Raw genomic sequence first — 15,428 nt, 5'->3', positions numbered from 1 at the left:
CAGGTTCCCTGCATGCAGAGCTTCAAGTTAAATATAGCTCCTAAATCCTTTCTAGTGTTATTTTTGTTTTTAATGTACCATTACAGATGAGAAATAAAGAAATATACTGGTATTTTATTTCTTTTTTATTCTTGGCTTCTCCTCATGATGATGATGATGATGATGATGGTTATTATTATTATTATTATAAAAATTATTATTGTTGTTGTCGTTATTATTATTATTATCATTAGAAGTAAATAAGTTAGTCGCTTTGTCGCCCCCTGGTGCATTAGCACATAATGAATGAAGGACAAAAGCTTAGTAAAAAGCAATACAGACCACTACATAGAACTGTGAATAAACATTTGATAGATATTTTTATTTATTCATACAAATATCTATTTAATTATTTGCCTTATTATTTGACAAAATCATATATGTGTGTGTCCCCTACATCGATTCTCCTCCTGATGGATTGTCCCCCCCACATGTCTTGAATGGTACGGTCCGTTGCCTAGGTTCCAATAGAAGCCAATTGACTCCGCCACGCCTGTGCTCAGCACTTAGCTTTCCTTGTCGCTGTTACCACCAAAAATGGTGAGTTAAACTTTAACTGCACACTGCATAGTCGGCTTCAACGCGCCGAAGAGGCTTGGGTGCTAAATGACGAACTCCTTGCGGAGTTCATTATTTTGCAGCCTAACGGTCACTGAAAAAAAAAACGCCACGGCTACCGTTAGCGAGCTAGCTTTGTAACGGTAACTTTGGAGCTAACTTTGCTAACTTGCTGTTCGCATTTGTTCCTTGGGGTTAGTTACGAGCACATTAAGACGACGTGGTTAACAGTTGTTGATATGGCTTTATGTCATGGTTGATTGGGAAAACGGAATGCAAGTGGTTCTAGTTCTCCAAAGAAAAAAAAAATCCTCATTTGCTCCTCCTTGTCAGACATTTTGGATAGAAAGGTTAGCCGCAGCATGAAGATTTCTAATTGAGTGTAAGAAGTTAACTTAGTATAAAAAAAAACGAGTGGCACTGTGCACACTGAAAACAATAATAATAAGACAATTTGTTGCTAAATGCAACGTTGTCTAGTACACAGGGGATGTTTAAGAGCTGCAGCTGCTCTCCCAACTCTATGTTAAAAATGTCTTGATAACAAAGCAGCAGATAAAACAACTTTTTTTTGCAAATTTTTTTGCATAGCCACGAGTGATGCAATATAACCCCAGCCGTTAAACCGCCTGTCACGGCTCAGGTAGCCATGACATGACTGCATTGTTTTAAATAATCTTCTTATCCTTTCAACAGTTGAACTCAACGACGGGAGACGTCGTCACGGATGGATTGCAGCAACAATGGGAGCGATGAAGTTTGAGATCCTGCTGACGTTTGGCACATCACTGCAAGCCGAGTTGTTTTCTGTAGGCTGACATGTAAGACGAAAGAAAAAAAACGTCTTGCCTGTGATTATAACTACTAAAAGTTAAAAGTCCGTCGCTCACAGATGCAGCGTTGGCGAACTTAATGTACGACAATGGATCATGAAGAGGTAAGATTCAGTTCTCACACACATCCTGTCATTCATCGTCAGCTGAATGGCTTTATTGTAAAAGTTGAGGATTTGAAAGGTGTAGGAGCAAATATATGTATGCAGCAATCACCAGGCTTACATGGGAGGATGGTTTCTGTTAATGTCTAACCTTTAAGCATTTAATCCACAAGGGCATAGATCAGTTGGTGTGATGTTTAAGTACAACAGGCACATGACAGCTGATACCCGGCCTGTGACAATGTGCCGCATGTTGTCGGAGCAGTGACAGCTCCTGGAGTAGTCCGCATGGGTCCTGCTCAGGTTACAGGCCATACAAAGTACAGTATTGAATTCTGCAACAGGTGTTTATCGCTGGCTTCTCACTCTGATGCTGTGTCTCTGTAAATGGACTATCAGCCTTGATGCTGACTGTTGTTTTTCATATTGTAGTAAGTTAGAACAATACTTTGTTGTCACAGCATTTGATTTAATTGTTTTTGGCTGACTGGGGTCTTTCTGTGTGGAGTTTGCATGTTCTCCCGGAGCCTGTGTTGGTTCTTAGGTGGGCTTAGGTGGGCTTCCTCCCACCTTCCAAAAACATGCTTGTTAGGTTAATCAGTTATTCTAAATTGGCCGTATGTCTGAGTGTGAATGCTTATCTGCCTGTCTGCCTGTCTGCCTCTCGCCCAATGACAGCTGGGATAGACTACAACCCCCTGCGACCCTCCGGAGGACAAGTAGTTACAGACAATGCCTGAATGAATGAATGTTTTTGAAACAAATATTCAGCCTGTCTAAATATGATACCTTACCAGCATTTAGATAAATGAGTCCAACGATGGATGTACATTATTTAAGACAAATATGGACAGTGCTTCTCATTGACAGACAAGACCAGATCTGCTTTTTACTGATTTTTCTGGTACCGAAACATCACTTTCTGCTCTGGATTCTTCAGGTGTGGACAGAGCTGGACAAGATCGCCATGCGTCTTCAGGAGGATGGCCTGCCTCCAGAAGCCAGCGCAGAGGAGAGGCAGCGCCACCTGTGGCAGCAGCTGCTCAGCAGTGAGACAAAGCTCCAGGTTGCCACACAGGAGCTGCAGACGTTGCGTACGCAGCAAGCCAATGAGATGAAAGAGGTGAGACACTTCTTTCAGTTCACCAACTGTTGCAACAGTATCATAGTTTCTCCTAATATCTGGTTTAGTCAGTAACAAATGTATGTTAAGGAATGCTTTTTTCAAAAATTGGCACGGGACAATCTGAGTTTCTTAAAATTATATGTCAGTCATGCATGAAATATGTTAGGGTTTCTGTTGTTTTTTTTGTCAGGTGGAGAGTTATGTTGCACATATTCGTGGCCTCTTGGAAGAACGTGAGTGTCTGACTGCAGACTATGAGAGAGACAATGAACATTTGCGTCACGAGCTTCACCAAATCAGACACCAACAAGGTGAATATAGTGTACCTGTAGTTGACTGTCTGGCTTACCTAAGCAGGATATTTCGACATCTTGGGGAACAAGCATCATTTCTAGAGTCTAGAGTTTGATTATGCTGAGTCTGCATCACCATGTCTTAATCATGTCAGGCAAATCCCTCTTTGTACCAGAGATACAGAGCAAGGAGCTGGAAGAGATGTTGACTCAAGTGGACCTCGGCGAGATGGGCTTGAGTAGCCCCAGCGAGCAGGTGGCATATTTGCTGGTGGAGAGGGCCACACTGCTGGAAAGGCTGGAGGCCGCTGAGAGGAGACTGGAGAGTCAGAGTTTCACTGGCAGCTTGAAGGAGGTTGACCACCAGGTAAAGTCTAATGTAAAATGTTTTGACATCTAACCTCACACAGCACATTTATAATTTGTCAGTTTATTTAATAATTGGTAATCTTAACAATTCACGCTGCAATGAATGTACAGTCTTATCCATATTCAATTTTCAAATGAACCTTTTCAAGTGCTTTATAGTTACAGATAATGTATGTAATGGTTAACCACCCAACGCTAAGGCAGAGCTCATATAAATGTAGTTAAGTGTGACTATCTCTTTGTGACACCTGGACAGGAGCATATAGGCCACATGATGGGGGAGGCGCTAAGGCAACAGAGGGAGGACATGCAGACTACCATAGATAGCCTGTCAAAAGTAAGTGACACTTACGGGTAAAATAAGTACTGAAAACATCACATTTTTCCTATTGACATGGAATTTTCACCAGGTGTTGGTAAAAAATCAAGTAATCCATGCATAGAAAGAAACCAAACGAGTTCAACAACAATAAAGTTATGTGTAATAATGTAAAATAACTGACGGAAAAAGTATTGAACAAGCTTACTGATATTTCATACTTACTTCAATACTTTGTACTTCGTACAAAAGCCTTTGTTGGTAATGACAGCTTCAGGATGCCTCCTGTATGGAGAAACTACTCTTGAAGGTTCTATGGGCCTTTTCTATGAAGTCTGATTTTTTGTTCTTTCCATAGATTTCAATTGGATTCAAGTCAGGTGATTGACTGGGCCATTCTACCAGCTTTATTTTTTTATTCTCTGAAGCCAGTTGACAGTTTCCTTGACTCTGTGTTTGGGATCGTTGTCTTGCTGAAATGTCCACTCTTGTTTCATCTTCATCACTCTGGTACATGTCAGCAGATTTTTCTCAAGAATGTCTCGGTACATTTTTCCATTCATCCTTCCTTCAATTATATGAAGTTTGCCACATGCAGAAAAATAGCCCCACAACATGATGTTCCCACTGCCAAACTTCACTGTCACTATGGTGTTTTTGGGGTGATATGCAGTGCATGTCTTCCAAACATGGTGTGTGTTATATCTATTTTACTCTCATCTGACCAGACTGTATTCTCCCAGTATTTTACAGGCTTGTCCAAATGTTGTGCAGCAAACTTTAAACGAGCTTCAACATGCTGTTTCTTCAGAAATTGTTGAGTGCATTGCTTATTGTTTTCTTTGAAACAATTGTACTTTAATTCCAGATCTTTCTGAAGCTCTCCACAAGTGGTCCTTGGCCCTTGGACAACTCTTCTGATAATTCTTTTCACACCTCTGTCAGAAATCTTGCGAGGAGCACCTGGCCATGGCCGGTTTTTGGTCTAATGATGTTCTTTTAGAAATCCTTCTGTAAGCAATACCAACAGAATGTTTTGCAACAATAAGGTTGCAAGATCTCAACACAGTTCTTTGCTTTTACCCATCATGAGATGTTCCTTGTGTGTCACCTTGGTAATGACACACCTTTTTATAGGCCATCAGCTTGGACTGAACCAGCTGATATTCATTTGCACTGACAAGGGGCAGGATGGCTTTCTGATCACTGATAGATACAGCTGGTGCCTTGGTTTTCCATGTCTTTTTCCACATTATTACATATAGCTTAATTTCTGAACTTATCTGGTGTCTTTCTATGTATGGGTTACTTTGGTTGTTACCAACACCTGGTGAACATTTCATGCCAATACCACGTGTAGAAATGTGTTTACTATGAATAACTGTGATGTGTTCAATACTAATTTTACCCGCAGCCCTGGCTGAGTCACGGATCTGAGTAACTTTCCATGTTACATGAAGTCCTGATGTAAGCAACCGAAGTCCTGACTCTTGCTGAATAGTCTATTTTGTGATTCTGCACACACTGGTTCTCCCTTTCAGCCTTGCTCAACCCAGAGTCCATGGAAGAAGCTGTTTGGCCTGCGCAGGTCTGGTCAGAACAAACACAATATTACCCCTGTAGGTTTCCCATTCACAGCTCACACTAACTGAATAACTAACACTGACACCGTGACAAAGAACCACACATGGTTGTCACTGACTTTCGGTGACTGTGACTGTTTTTTTTTTTTGTTTTTTTTTAATGTTTGCCACCCACTGACTATGTGCCTTGATATCCGCATGAGCGTGACGATGCAAACAGCAGTGCTTGTTTCAGAAACACATCTGAGAATAGAATTATCTTGGGGACAGTGAGTATCTTAATACTGAAGGTGCATACCACATCACAGCGTCCACAGTTTGACCTTCACTGCATGTAACCGTTCTTCTCAGTCATTACTTGTCTTTTCCTAACAAATACATATTTGAAGACTGTAATTTATTGTGACAGGTAACTGCATGAGTATATTTGGTCCAACTGGTTCCTCTATCCAGGAGATGTGAACGCTGTAACTCATTCCCCCCCGCTCCTTTCCAGGCCTGCCGTGATGAGGAATCTCGGCCTCAAAACTGCATGCCTCTTACAACTGCATGTTGGGACGCTTGCACCTCCAAGCTAACTACCAATTATATTTTCCTCCTGCTCTCTTCACACTTTCACCACTCACCTTTCACCTCCTTCTCTGACATCAGGCCCACAGCGAGGAGATTTCCCGAGAGAGAAACGAGCGGCAGCGGCTGGAGCGGGACCTGGAGGAGGCGTCTAGGAGGCTGGCGATGGCACATCAGGATATCCGTAGACTCACCAGTGAGCTGGATGCTGCCAAAAACAACAACCTAGATCCAAGTGGTATGTGGTAAAGTCTTAAGAGTAAATACCCCTCTGTGTTTTTTTTGTTTTGTTTTTTTTAATGTCAATAGATGTGGAACTGTGCTAGCACTTTAACAGCATTAGAACATACACTCACACTGATTGTAAATGTTAAGAGGAGGTTTGTTAGCAGAAAGCATTTACTTACAGTATTCCAAATGTGCTTCTGATCTCAGGGGCTGAGCTTCAGGATACTGTCCAAGAAATGGAAAACCTGAGGAAAGAAGTAGACAAACTGAAACACTGTGGTGAGGGATGTGAGCTGCCCGTCAGTGTGAAACTTTATTTAACTGGCACGTTTTCTGATAGTTTATTTCAACAAGCGACTGAGATTGGATTTGGAGAGTTTTGTAGGAAAGTATTGAGGAAAATGTAAAACCCCCATATTTTGATTCATTGTGCATACATGTTATACTGTTATTCATTTTTTAATTGGTTTAGATAAAAGTTAAGGATAGAGATACTACACATGACTAAGAAGTTGATTTAACTGAACTGTACGAATATACAAACTTACTAATATAAAACTAGTCCCAATATAAAAGGTCCTGTTAGTTGTGGTTAATGTGATTGATTTTCAAGCTCAAGTTTTACATGAAATTTGCTGTTAAAATTCACACATTCCCTTCTTGCCCTGTCGTGTTACCACTACTGCTACTACAAATATTCATAATTACTCGCTATAATATGTGTATAAAACTTGTGTCTTGTGTAAAACACAGATATGATGAGTCTGCAGCGAACCAAAGAGCAAAACGAGAGACTCGACGCTGAGAACAGATTTCTGAGGGAGAGAATGCGCATTATAGAGTCTGAGAAGAAAAATCTACTGGACCAAGTTTGCACTGACTGAATTCAATTATTAAAATAAATGCTCACAAATTTAGTGTTGCAGCAGCTTAATATTTTTCGATTTACATTTGCTCAGATGGCGACAAATGATGCAGCCAAAGAGAACAGTGACCCACCAAACAATGTGCCTGCCTCGTCAGCTCAAGAAAGGGATCACATTCACAAACGGTAAATGCAGAAATTCCTCAAGAACTGTCTAAATGTCCTGTCTGCGTCCATTAATCATTGTTATTCTCTGTCAGGTGTCATGAGGAAGTGGAAGACGGACTTGTGCAGGTGAGAGAGCTGCAGCGTCAACTCCAGAAGCTGCGCAAGGAACAGGAAGAGCTGGAGGAGAGGAACGAGGAGCTGGAGGCCCTGCTTGGGGAGACCCAGAACACCAGCAAGGAGGAGAGGCATCGCCATGAGGGAGAACTGGAAGGACTGCACAGGAGGGTAATGAACAGCACAGATTTCTCGCTTTACAGCATTGCTTCATAATTTTAAAATGCATAAACGAGGTAGAGGTTGTTCACTGATATGACACGTTAAAAATCACATATATCGATGGTAGTCCTTAACCAGAACATGATAGACAGACAGACTGTTGTGTATCTAATGGGTGAGTAATAATCTTAATCGATCTTGCAGATCAAAAGCCTGGAGGCAGAGCTGAAGAAGCAGGATGTCCAAGAGAAAAAGCTGAAGAACGGTGAAGAGGTCAAAACCACTGAGTCTTACTTACAGTTGGTGAGAATGACTTATTTCTCAGTATTAGGAATGGTTCCACTGTGCCAACATATTAAGAAACTAATTGCTTGTGATAACTATTGGAAAACCCCTATTGAAGCACAAACAGGTGTAATACTGACAAAATATTTAATTTGGACTGAAATTACCTCGAAATATAAGTTTTATTTGGATGTTTGACCATGATTTTCAATAACTATCGGGTTGTGGAGATTAAATGGTGTTGCATTACACAAGAGTGTAAACATTTACAGCTCAGTATATTTATAAATGCTTTCGCCTTTCACAAAGCACCTAAGGGACAGCAGCCAGGAAAGACTGGCTCTGCTAGAGGCTCGTCTGACTGAGGAGAAGGACTGGAGGAAACAGCTGGAGTTGGACCTCAGTGCTGCTCAGGCTGCTCTCAAAAAAGATAAGGAGGTAAACTCTAACCCCAACATCACAGCTACACAAGCATCTGAAATTCCTTTTAGGTGTTTAGTCCTGATTCAGAGTTATTTTTGTTTTTATTCTCTGCACCAAAGGCTTTGCAGATAGGCGAGCGGGAGCTAAAGAAGCTGAGACTTGAAGTTAACAGCCTTCAGACAGAATGCCAACAGGGGAAAACACTTATCAAGAGTCTCACCCAAGTCAAAGGGGAAAAAGCGGTTCTGGAGGAAAAGGTATGTTTGTTGCACACCTTTATCATTCTTTTTAAATGTGATGAAAGGTTTAAATCATTGTCTGTGAACTGAAACATTTAAATAAAAGTGAAAACTATGTGTAAAAATATGGTAAAGAAAATATACACTGTGTTGCATTAGAAATCTTGAATGCATTTGTGCATGAACACAGATGAATATAACATAGAAATTGTCTGCATATCTCAATAAACCTGCCCCTGTGACAACATAATTATAAATTTACAGCGTGCATCATTTTGACATTTATCCCTCCAATGTGAGTTTCCCACCATATTTCTGTCTTCATGTGATCTCTCCGTCAGGTGGCCCAGATGGAGCGTGCCCACAGCAGGCTCCAGAAGGAGCTGGAAGGCTACAAAGAAAGTAACCAGACCCAGGAGCACCTGAGGGAAAACAGGCTTCAGGTGGACCAGCTGCAGGAACAGGCTGACCGACTGACTGTCGAACTCAACAGTCTGCAGACAGCACACAGCAGCCTCAGGTTGTTTTCAGTGTACCATTCTCTGTTGGTTTGAAATAGATCAGTGTAGAGAGAGTTATAACACTGTCACATTGTGTGTTTATGGTATCTCTTTTTTTTTCATGGCTAGTTACATGATAAGACAAGAAGACTGGAGCTTACCCAGTTTGCATACATGTGCATATTTTCCAGGGACGAGATGGCCTCTGAGCGGCTGCAGACTGCGAAGCTCCAGGCACAGCTAAGCTCCAGTGTTCAGGAGAAACTGGCAGCCGAGGGGGAAAGAGAGAGACTGGAGCTGGAGATACAGCGACTCAATAAGCAGCTCCAGCGGCTTCAAGAGCAGCTGTCTTCTACAAAGGAAGCCCTCAGTAGCAGTAGCCAGAAACCAGAGTTGCACACAGCTCATATAGAATCTAGGCTCAGACCGGAGGAGAAGACCAAGGATGAGTGTTTGGATCAGGTAACCGCTCTGGTTCCTTTGAGTAAGCTGTGCTTTGTAAAACTGATTGTTTAGATGTTGAGAAAGTGGGGCAACAACATCGAAGAGAGATAATCTCCTCTTCCTCAGCTGTCCAGATTTGAGGCTTTTTAGTAAAGCACTAGACTCTGGAGCTCAAGAAATCCTTTCTTCAACTGAGTTTTTAATGTGTGAAAGTGAAGGCAATCAGAAAGAGATTTTCCTCTGCGAGAATCATATATGATTCATATATATCTATACATGTGTGTGTGTGTGTTGCGTTCATAGCTTTCATGTTTGAAGCAGGAGCTGAATCATCTGCAAAATAAGCTTGGGGAGGAGCGGCAGCTGGCCTCTCAGCACAAAATGGCCCTTCAGGCTCAGGTCGATGAAGCCCAGGCACGTATCAAGGTATGAGCGATGGTAACATATCCTTAGCCTTAACAGCCTTAGCTTCACCTCAAAATTAGGTTCTGTATTTTTGAGTTTCAGTTTATAAAATAATGTTTTTTTTTTTTTTTGTTCTGTAATAGGTCTTTAGTCAACAGATAATCAGAAATATAATTTTAAGGGCTAACCTCATTAACCAGAATGCAGTGAGAATACTAGAAAGTCAAATATTTTTAACAGGCATATCTACAAAACAAGATAAGATAATCCTTTGATTGATCGCACTTTAAGCTAGCCTGTAGCTTTCTGGTAGACTTTCTCTCTTTTTATATTCATAAAAACGTTTGCTGATGATTGACACAAAAACTTCCGGTTTCACTGGTACATTACACTTTGTATAGACATTTATGGACGGAACATGACATATGATTCATAGACACCCCGACACTGATTATGTGATTCTTAATGATCATTTCTAGTCGCAAGACTCAGTACTGGGGCAAAAGTCAGAGGAAGCAAAACAGATGAAGCAAGACCTGCAGAGGGCCCAGAGCCTGTTTGCCTCTGCAGAGAGAGAGTTGCGCTATGAGAAGGAGAAAAACATGGACCTGAAGAGACACAACGCTCTGCTAGATCAGGAAAAACTCAAGGTCGGCATTTAATTGCAACACACTGGAGTTTCCTGACTGCCTCTGTCATTTATCACTTCATCGTCGTCTTACTCATTCTCTTACTTGCTCAGTAAATTTACACTGACAGTGTAAAATTGAAGTTTCACATCCTGAATAATTGTGAAACTGTATGTAAACTCCAACAGAGAACATGCATATAGTTGCTATGTAGTTGATATATAGTGATTATATTGGTGGCTCAGTTCTCTACTGTGTTTTTTTTTTTTTTTCAGCTCTGTGCTGAACTGAAGCAGGTCCAAACCAAGCTGGTTCAGACGGAGCAGAAACTCCAAAGTCAGACGGCCGAGTGTGAACGTCTTCAGCAGAAAATCAGAGAATTGGAGCTGGAACTGGCGCGCAACAGCACAAACCGCAGTGCCAACAGTAATCTGCAGGATGACCTGCAGGCCGAGAGGGCAAGGCTCATTGCCGCCGACAAGAAGGTCAGTGTTGTTTCTGTGTTATAGTTTCACAGGTTGTTTTCTGGTGCTGTAGAGACCTCAACTCTGTCTAATCTGATGATATACCTCAATCTGCTGTTTTGACAAGAAGCATGTTTTACCACATGATTAGGGTAGCAACCAAAGATGGAAGTGATTGACTTGGTGACCAGCTTTATCATGTTGTTTATCTCTGGTTAGGTTTCGCAAAGCTTGTTCACACAAAGAGAGAGTTAGACTTAAATGAACTTGTGCTTCAGGTGCTTTAACTCAACGGTCCTCCTCTTATTTGGTTTCTGTGAAATAACCAGTGAAACCTACTCACTGAGACCTTAATGTCTTAACATTAATTCAGTATAGAGAAGAAGCACTTTCCCTCTAGCTTATATAGAAACCTAGAAGAAGGAGGCAACTTGTGTGGGAAAACTTGTTCTGTGTGACTTGGCAGACTTTTTCAGCATTATCAGTTTCTATCGGGCACCTTCAGGAACTCCTGGCATGCTTTGGAAATCCACGGGAGGTTGGAAGCACTTGTCTGTCTGTCTCACTGAGTGAAACCTTCGGCACTTTGTGTTGGCAGGTGTTGGAGCTTCAGCAACAGCTAAAGAGCGCCCAACACCAGCTGCGTGTGGAGGAAGCCCGGGCCGGTGAGAGCAGCCGCCTGGAGAGGGACAGTAGGGATCTGTCTGACACTCTGTCAGCCCTGAGAGCCCAGCAGCAGGAAGAGCACATTACCAGGTCACACACACACACACGCCAACACTACCCAGTTTGACTCGATCCCTCAAGTAGTGCAGCAGTAATCCACAATTTTTCTTCGCTGTTCTGTATAAGCCATCACCTGCTATTTTTTTTTACCCTCCATCCATCATTTCTTCCTCAGGAAGCTGTTGGAGCAGCGTGAGGATGAGCTGCAGCAGCAGGTGCGCTCCTTGAGGCTGAAGGAGGCCTCCCTGACCAGGACGAACACAGAGCTCCACCACCGTGTGCAGCAGCTGGATACTCGTCTGTCGGTCCTGGAGGCTGAGCTCTGCAAGGCTAAAGAGGAGGTGAGGAACAATGTAGACCAAAATGTAGTAGTTCAAATGTCTTTTCTGCTTATATGGTTTTAGACCCCTCACCTGAAACATTAGTTTTTAAAATGCTAAAATGTGATTCTCAACTTATATATAAAACATCAAATGGTTTTGCAATCCTTACATATCATGGTTCTTTTCACAGGACTTACATATAACATGCCACACTTTTATAAACGTATTCTACTGGTCTTTATTTCAAAAACCTTTACTGTCTTCAGACAATTTTCTGAAATGCACAAATACATATGACAATTAATTTTGAAATGTCCTGCACGTACAGGCGAAAGACGGCCAGAAGTCAAGCCAAAGACTGCAGGAGACGCTGGTGGTCAGTCAGCAGGAGTGTGACAGGCTACAAGTGGAGCTACAGCAGGTTCTCCTCCAACTTGACGCACATGTCAGGTACGACACTCAAGATCAGCTTAGAAGCAGACATTAGGTATAATCAGACATTAAGCCACCTGAAGTTGTAGCTCTGTCTGCGGCTAACGTCCTTCTTCTCGACCGATCCAGGAAGTACGACGAAAAGCAGAGTCAGCACAAGATCAAGCTGCGTCAGGCCAAGCAGGTGTTTCTTAAAGCCACAGCGCAAAGAGACTGCACCATCCAAAAACTGGAGAACGACCTGGCGCTGGCCTCTAGCCTTTCACACAAGGTCACATATAGGATGCAGGATGCTGTTTGTTTTTTAACATTCCTCATGGTATTTATGCTCATGCTAAAATCTCCCTTCTTTATTTGTTCTTCTTTCATGCCCTGCTGGCTTTTAGGAGAAAGAACGGATTCATACAGTGATGGAGGAAAATGAGAAGCTTTTGGAAGAGAAGAGGGACTTGTTGCGGAAAATAAGCGAGGCAGAGGAAATGGGAAGCAATGGCATGAGGACCGCCTCGACAGTACAACACAGGTACCTTTATGAATCCCTGTTTGCATACATGCATGTACCTGCTGGATGAACGATATGAAATTTGCACATGGCAAGAAACAAAATGTCAGTTTTCCCGTTGAGAAATATTTGAATTGTTAGCCTGAACATGACATTATGTTATCAAGTGCATAGAGGTGAATTTCATTTTGTTCGTTTATTTTGTCGAGAGAGTGCATATTAATGGACAGTATGAACATGATGCATTGTAAATATGCTGGAATTAGCATTGCAAGCTAAATTTCATATGCATTCCCGAAACGGCAAACATTAAAAAAAGAGTCAATGCAGTGCAGTACAAAAGACAAAAGACAAGAGACAAGTCCCGACATTACAATACAAAAGACCAATATGAAAACAATGTCCAGACATTACAGTACAAAAGACCAATATGAAAACAATGTACAGACATTACAGTACAAAAGACCAATATGAAAACAATGTACAGACATTACAGTACAAAAGACCAATATGAAAACAATGTACAGACATTACAGTACAAAAGACCAATATAAAACACTGTACAGACATTACAATACAAAAGACCGATTTGTAGGATGCCAATGCTTAAGCGGAACTCTAAAAGAACTTTAAGTTTAAGCCTCCCTGAACTGACAGTAGATTCTGAGCCAGTGTTGAATCATGACATTTCTTCTTTAAGAGTCAACGTATTGGAAGTGGAAAACAGACAACTACAGGACCAAACACTGAAGCTGTCCAGTCAAGTGAGGTCCTTGGAACGTGCCCTGAGGAACGTCCAGTCGTTTTACAGCCTGGAGGTAGCACCATACGTGCCATTTATGCCACCTAAAAGCTCTTTACTGTTTCACCGTGTTTGTTTAGTATTGTGTGATGAAGCGTACAAATGGTTTGCACGTCCCTTCATTGTATTAAAATCCTCTGGTGTGCTTGATAATGACGGTTCAAATGCTCAACAGAATGCCAAAAAAGTGCTCCCTGCTGAAAGTCTCTCGGAAAGCTTCCTACACACATCTGCACTAAGGTAAGACAGCTTTGAGGGGACTGACAGGCGTATTGATGTGATGGCTGTCATGTGATATTTGCAGGGCTGCGGTTAGTTTATCATCAGTTGTCTGTCATATCATCAGTCTTACATCAGGTTGCGGCGACCCGCTGGACATCCTGGACGCCATCTGTCGCACAAAGGTGGGCGAGCGCGCGGCGGTCGACGGCACTCGGACGCCTTTCTCTGCACAGCAGCCATCAGAGCAGGGATACCTAAATCTCACTTCCCCGTTGCTTCCTCCGACCTCCACCAAAGCCACAGAGGAGATCTCTAATAACAGCGACCAGGTATGAGAGGCAGGACTGTGTGTGGTGCTGGTGTTGCCTTTGTGTGCGACAGTGAGCTACCACAGAAGATGACTGCTGACAGGTATCATACAGTAGCATCCACCGCTCCCACTGCGAAAAACACCCCCAATCAAAGTCATTAAAAATACGTAGAATGCAAATAATCCATATTAAAAGACAGTAATAATGAAAGGGAGCTTCCACTGTAGTTGCGCTCAGGGTGATTCCTTGGTCATATTTGAAAGAAGATTCTTTTTTTTTTTTTTTTGGATCGTGTTTCAATCCAGGTTGAAAGTGTGAGTGAAAACTGAGGGATTTGTGTAACAAAAAGCCTGTGCAAGTGTCAATCAGATATTTTGATTACATATTCTAAAGGAAGCCAGAGGGAATGGGAGATTTTTGAAGCCAAACACGTGGCGGGATCTTGTTTGTACACGCCTGGGGAGACGGTCAGTTGTTTGCACCTGCACACCAAAGCAAATCAGAATGACTGATGTGTTTGCTCACGGTGTAACAATTGTTTGTGTTTTATTTCATTTTTTTTTTTTTTTTCATATATATATGTAAAGTTACAGGATGAGACGATGAACTTCACAAAACCCCGGGGGGGATATTTGAGTGAGGTTTAAACTGAGCACTTTATAACAAGTATTACTTGTGTTTACATTTGGGAAAATGTAGCAGTGGAACGGAATAGTGGGAGAGTAATTATTCCCAAATTTGACTGAATCTTGGCAGTGTTTTAAAATGCCTATAGAAATATATATATTTATAATTTTACTGTGTCAAAACTATCAAACGGTATCAATACATGATAATGTTGTGGTACATGGATGGTACATGTCGGGATCCATTCTCTTACAGGTCCCTGTTTGGTCCCGGATTTACAATGTGCAAGTTTTGCTTTGAGGGGGAAAAAAAAAAAAGAAATGTAGTCAGGAGAAGCCACAGAATATTTTGAATTTCACAAGCTTTTCCTTGTCTTTTTTTTTTTTTTTTTTTTATGTTGGTCAACACTAGAGGTTTCCTCCAGGGACACTGAGTCAGTACTTCAGCCACAAATACCATCAGCAGAGAGATGTGTGTGTTTATACATGGTATTAAATACATATATGCCTTCTATTATTTTGTACCAACAGAGTGGAAACAGATTGTCTTCAGTTGTGTCTTCAACGTGCCTGAAATGATGAAGGGTTTGACTTTATCCTGCTGCGTAAATACGTCCAATAACAGAACCCCTTTTGAAAAGTGACCCTGAAAACTTGTTTGCTGTATTTGTAAGAAAACATTTTTTTTTTCTAAATATAAAACTTATTTTCATAAATAAAAATGATAAAGCTTGTTTCTTTCTGAACGTGTCATTTTGCCAAAA

General features: G+C 41.6%; 1 protein-coding gene across 6 annotated transcripts; it reads left to right on the top strand.

Moving 5' to 3' along the window:
- Window positions 1–509: 509 nt before the first annotated feature.
- Window positions 510–15,398, top strand: ccdc30 (coiled-coil domain containing 30). 6 transcript variants are annotated; one of them, XM_047581039.1, is made up of 29 exons: window positions 510–579; window positions 1,294–1,534; window positions 2,475–2,657; window positions 2,851–2,971; window positions 3,130–3,320; window positions 3,579–3,659; window positions 5,183–5,260; window positions 5,876–6,032; window positions 6,230–6,301; window positions 6,776–6,891; window positions 6,982–7,073; window positions 7,148–7,340; window positions 7,536–7,634; window positions 7,926–8,054; window positions 8,159–8,296; window positions 8,620–8,798; window positions 8,970–9,240; window positions 9,544–9,648; window positions 10,107–10,277; window positions 10,532–10,741; window positions 11,319–11,476; window positions 11,622–11,787; window positions 12,098–12,219; window positions 12,331–12,472; window positions 12,588–12,724; window positions 13,404–13,521; window positions 13,681–13,745; window positions 13,852–14,056; window positions 15,196–15,398. In XM_047581039.1, the coding sequence occupies exons 2-29, from the start codon at window positions 1,520–1,522 to the stop codon at window positions 15,241–15,243; spliced, it is 3,762 nt and encodes a 1,253-aa protein (XP_047436995.1). In that variant the 5' UTR covers window positions 510–579; window positions 1,294–1,519; the 3' UTR covers window positions 15,244–15,398. The 6 variants fall into 6 exon arrangements, with proteins under 6 accessions (XP_047436995.1, XP_047436989.1, XP_047437009.1 ...); XM_047581033.1 differs by having other exon boundaries at window positions 9,526–9,648; XM_047581053.1 differs by lacking the exon at window positions 5,183–5,260 and having other exon boundaries at window positions 9,526–9,648.
- Window positions 15,399–15,428: the final 30 nt, after the last annotated feature.

The sequence above is a fragment of the Mugil cephalus genome, chromosome 1 (assembly GCF_022458985.1).
Source record: "Mugil cephalus isolate CIBA_MC_2020 chromosome 1, CIBA_Mcephalus_1.1, whole genome shotgun sequence".
NCBI classification, from domain to species: Eukaryota; Metazoa; Chordata; class Actinopteri; order Mugiliformes; family Mugilidae; genus Mugil; species Mugil cephalus.
The sequence above is the reverse complement of the archived record's forward strand: the minus strand, read 5'-3'. Positions and strand labels throughout refer to the sequence as shown.

What these genes read in the sequence shown, in the direction of transcription:
- ccdc30 (XM_047581033.1), top strand. An exon ending in ACAAACACAATATTACCCCT is followed by an intron (nt 5,261 to 5,875) that starts GTAGGTTTCCCA and finishes CTCTGACATCAG; the next exon opens with GCCCACAGCGAGGAGATTTC. An exon ending in CAGGAAGAGCACATTACCAG is followed by an intron (nt 11,477 to 11,621) that starts GTCACACACACA and finishes TTTCTTCCTCAG; the next exon opens with GAAGCTGTTGGAGCAGCGTG.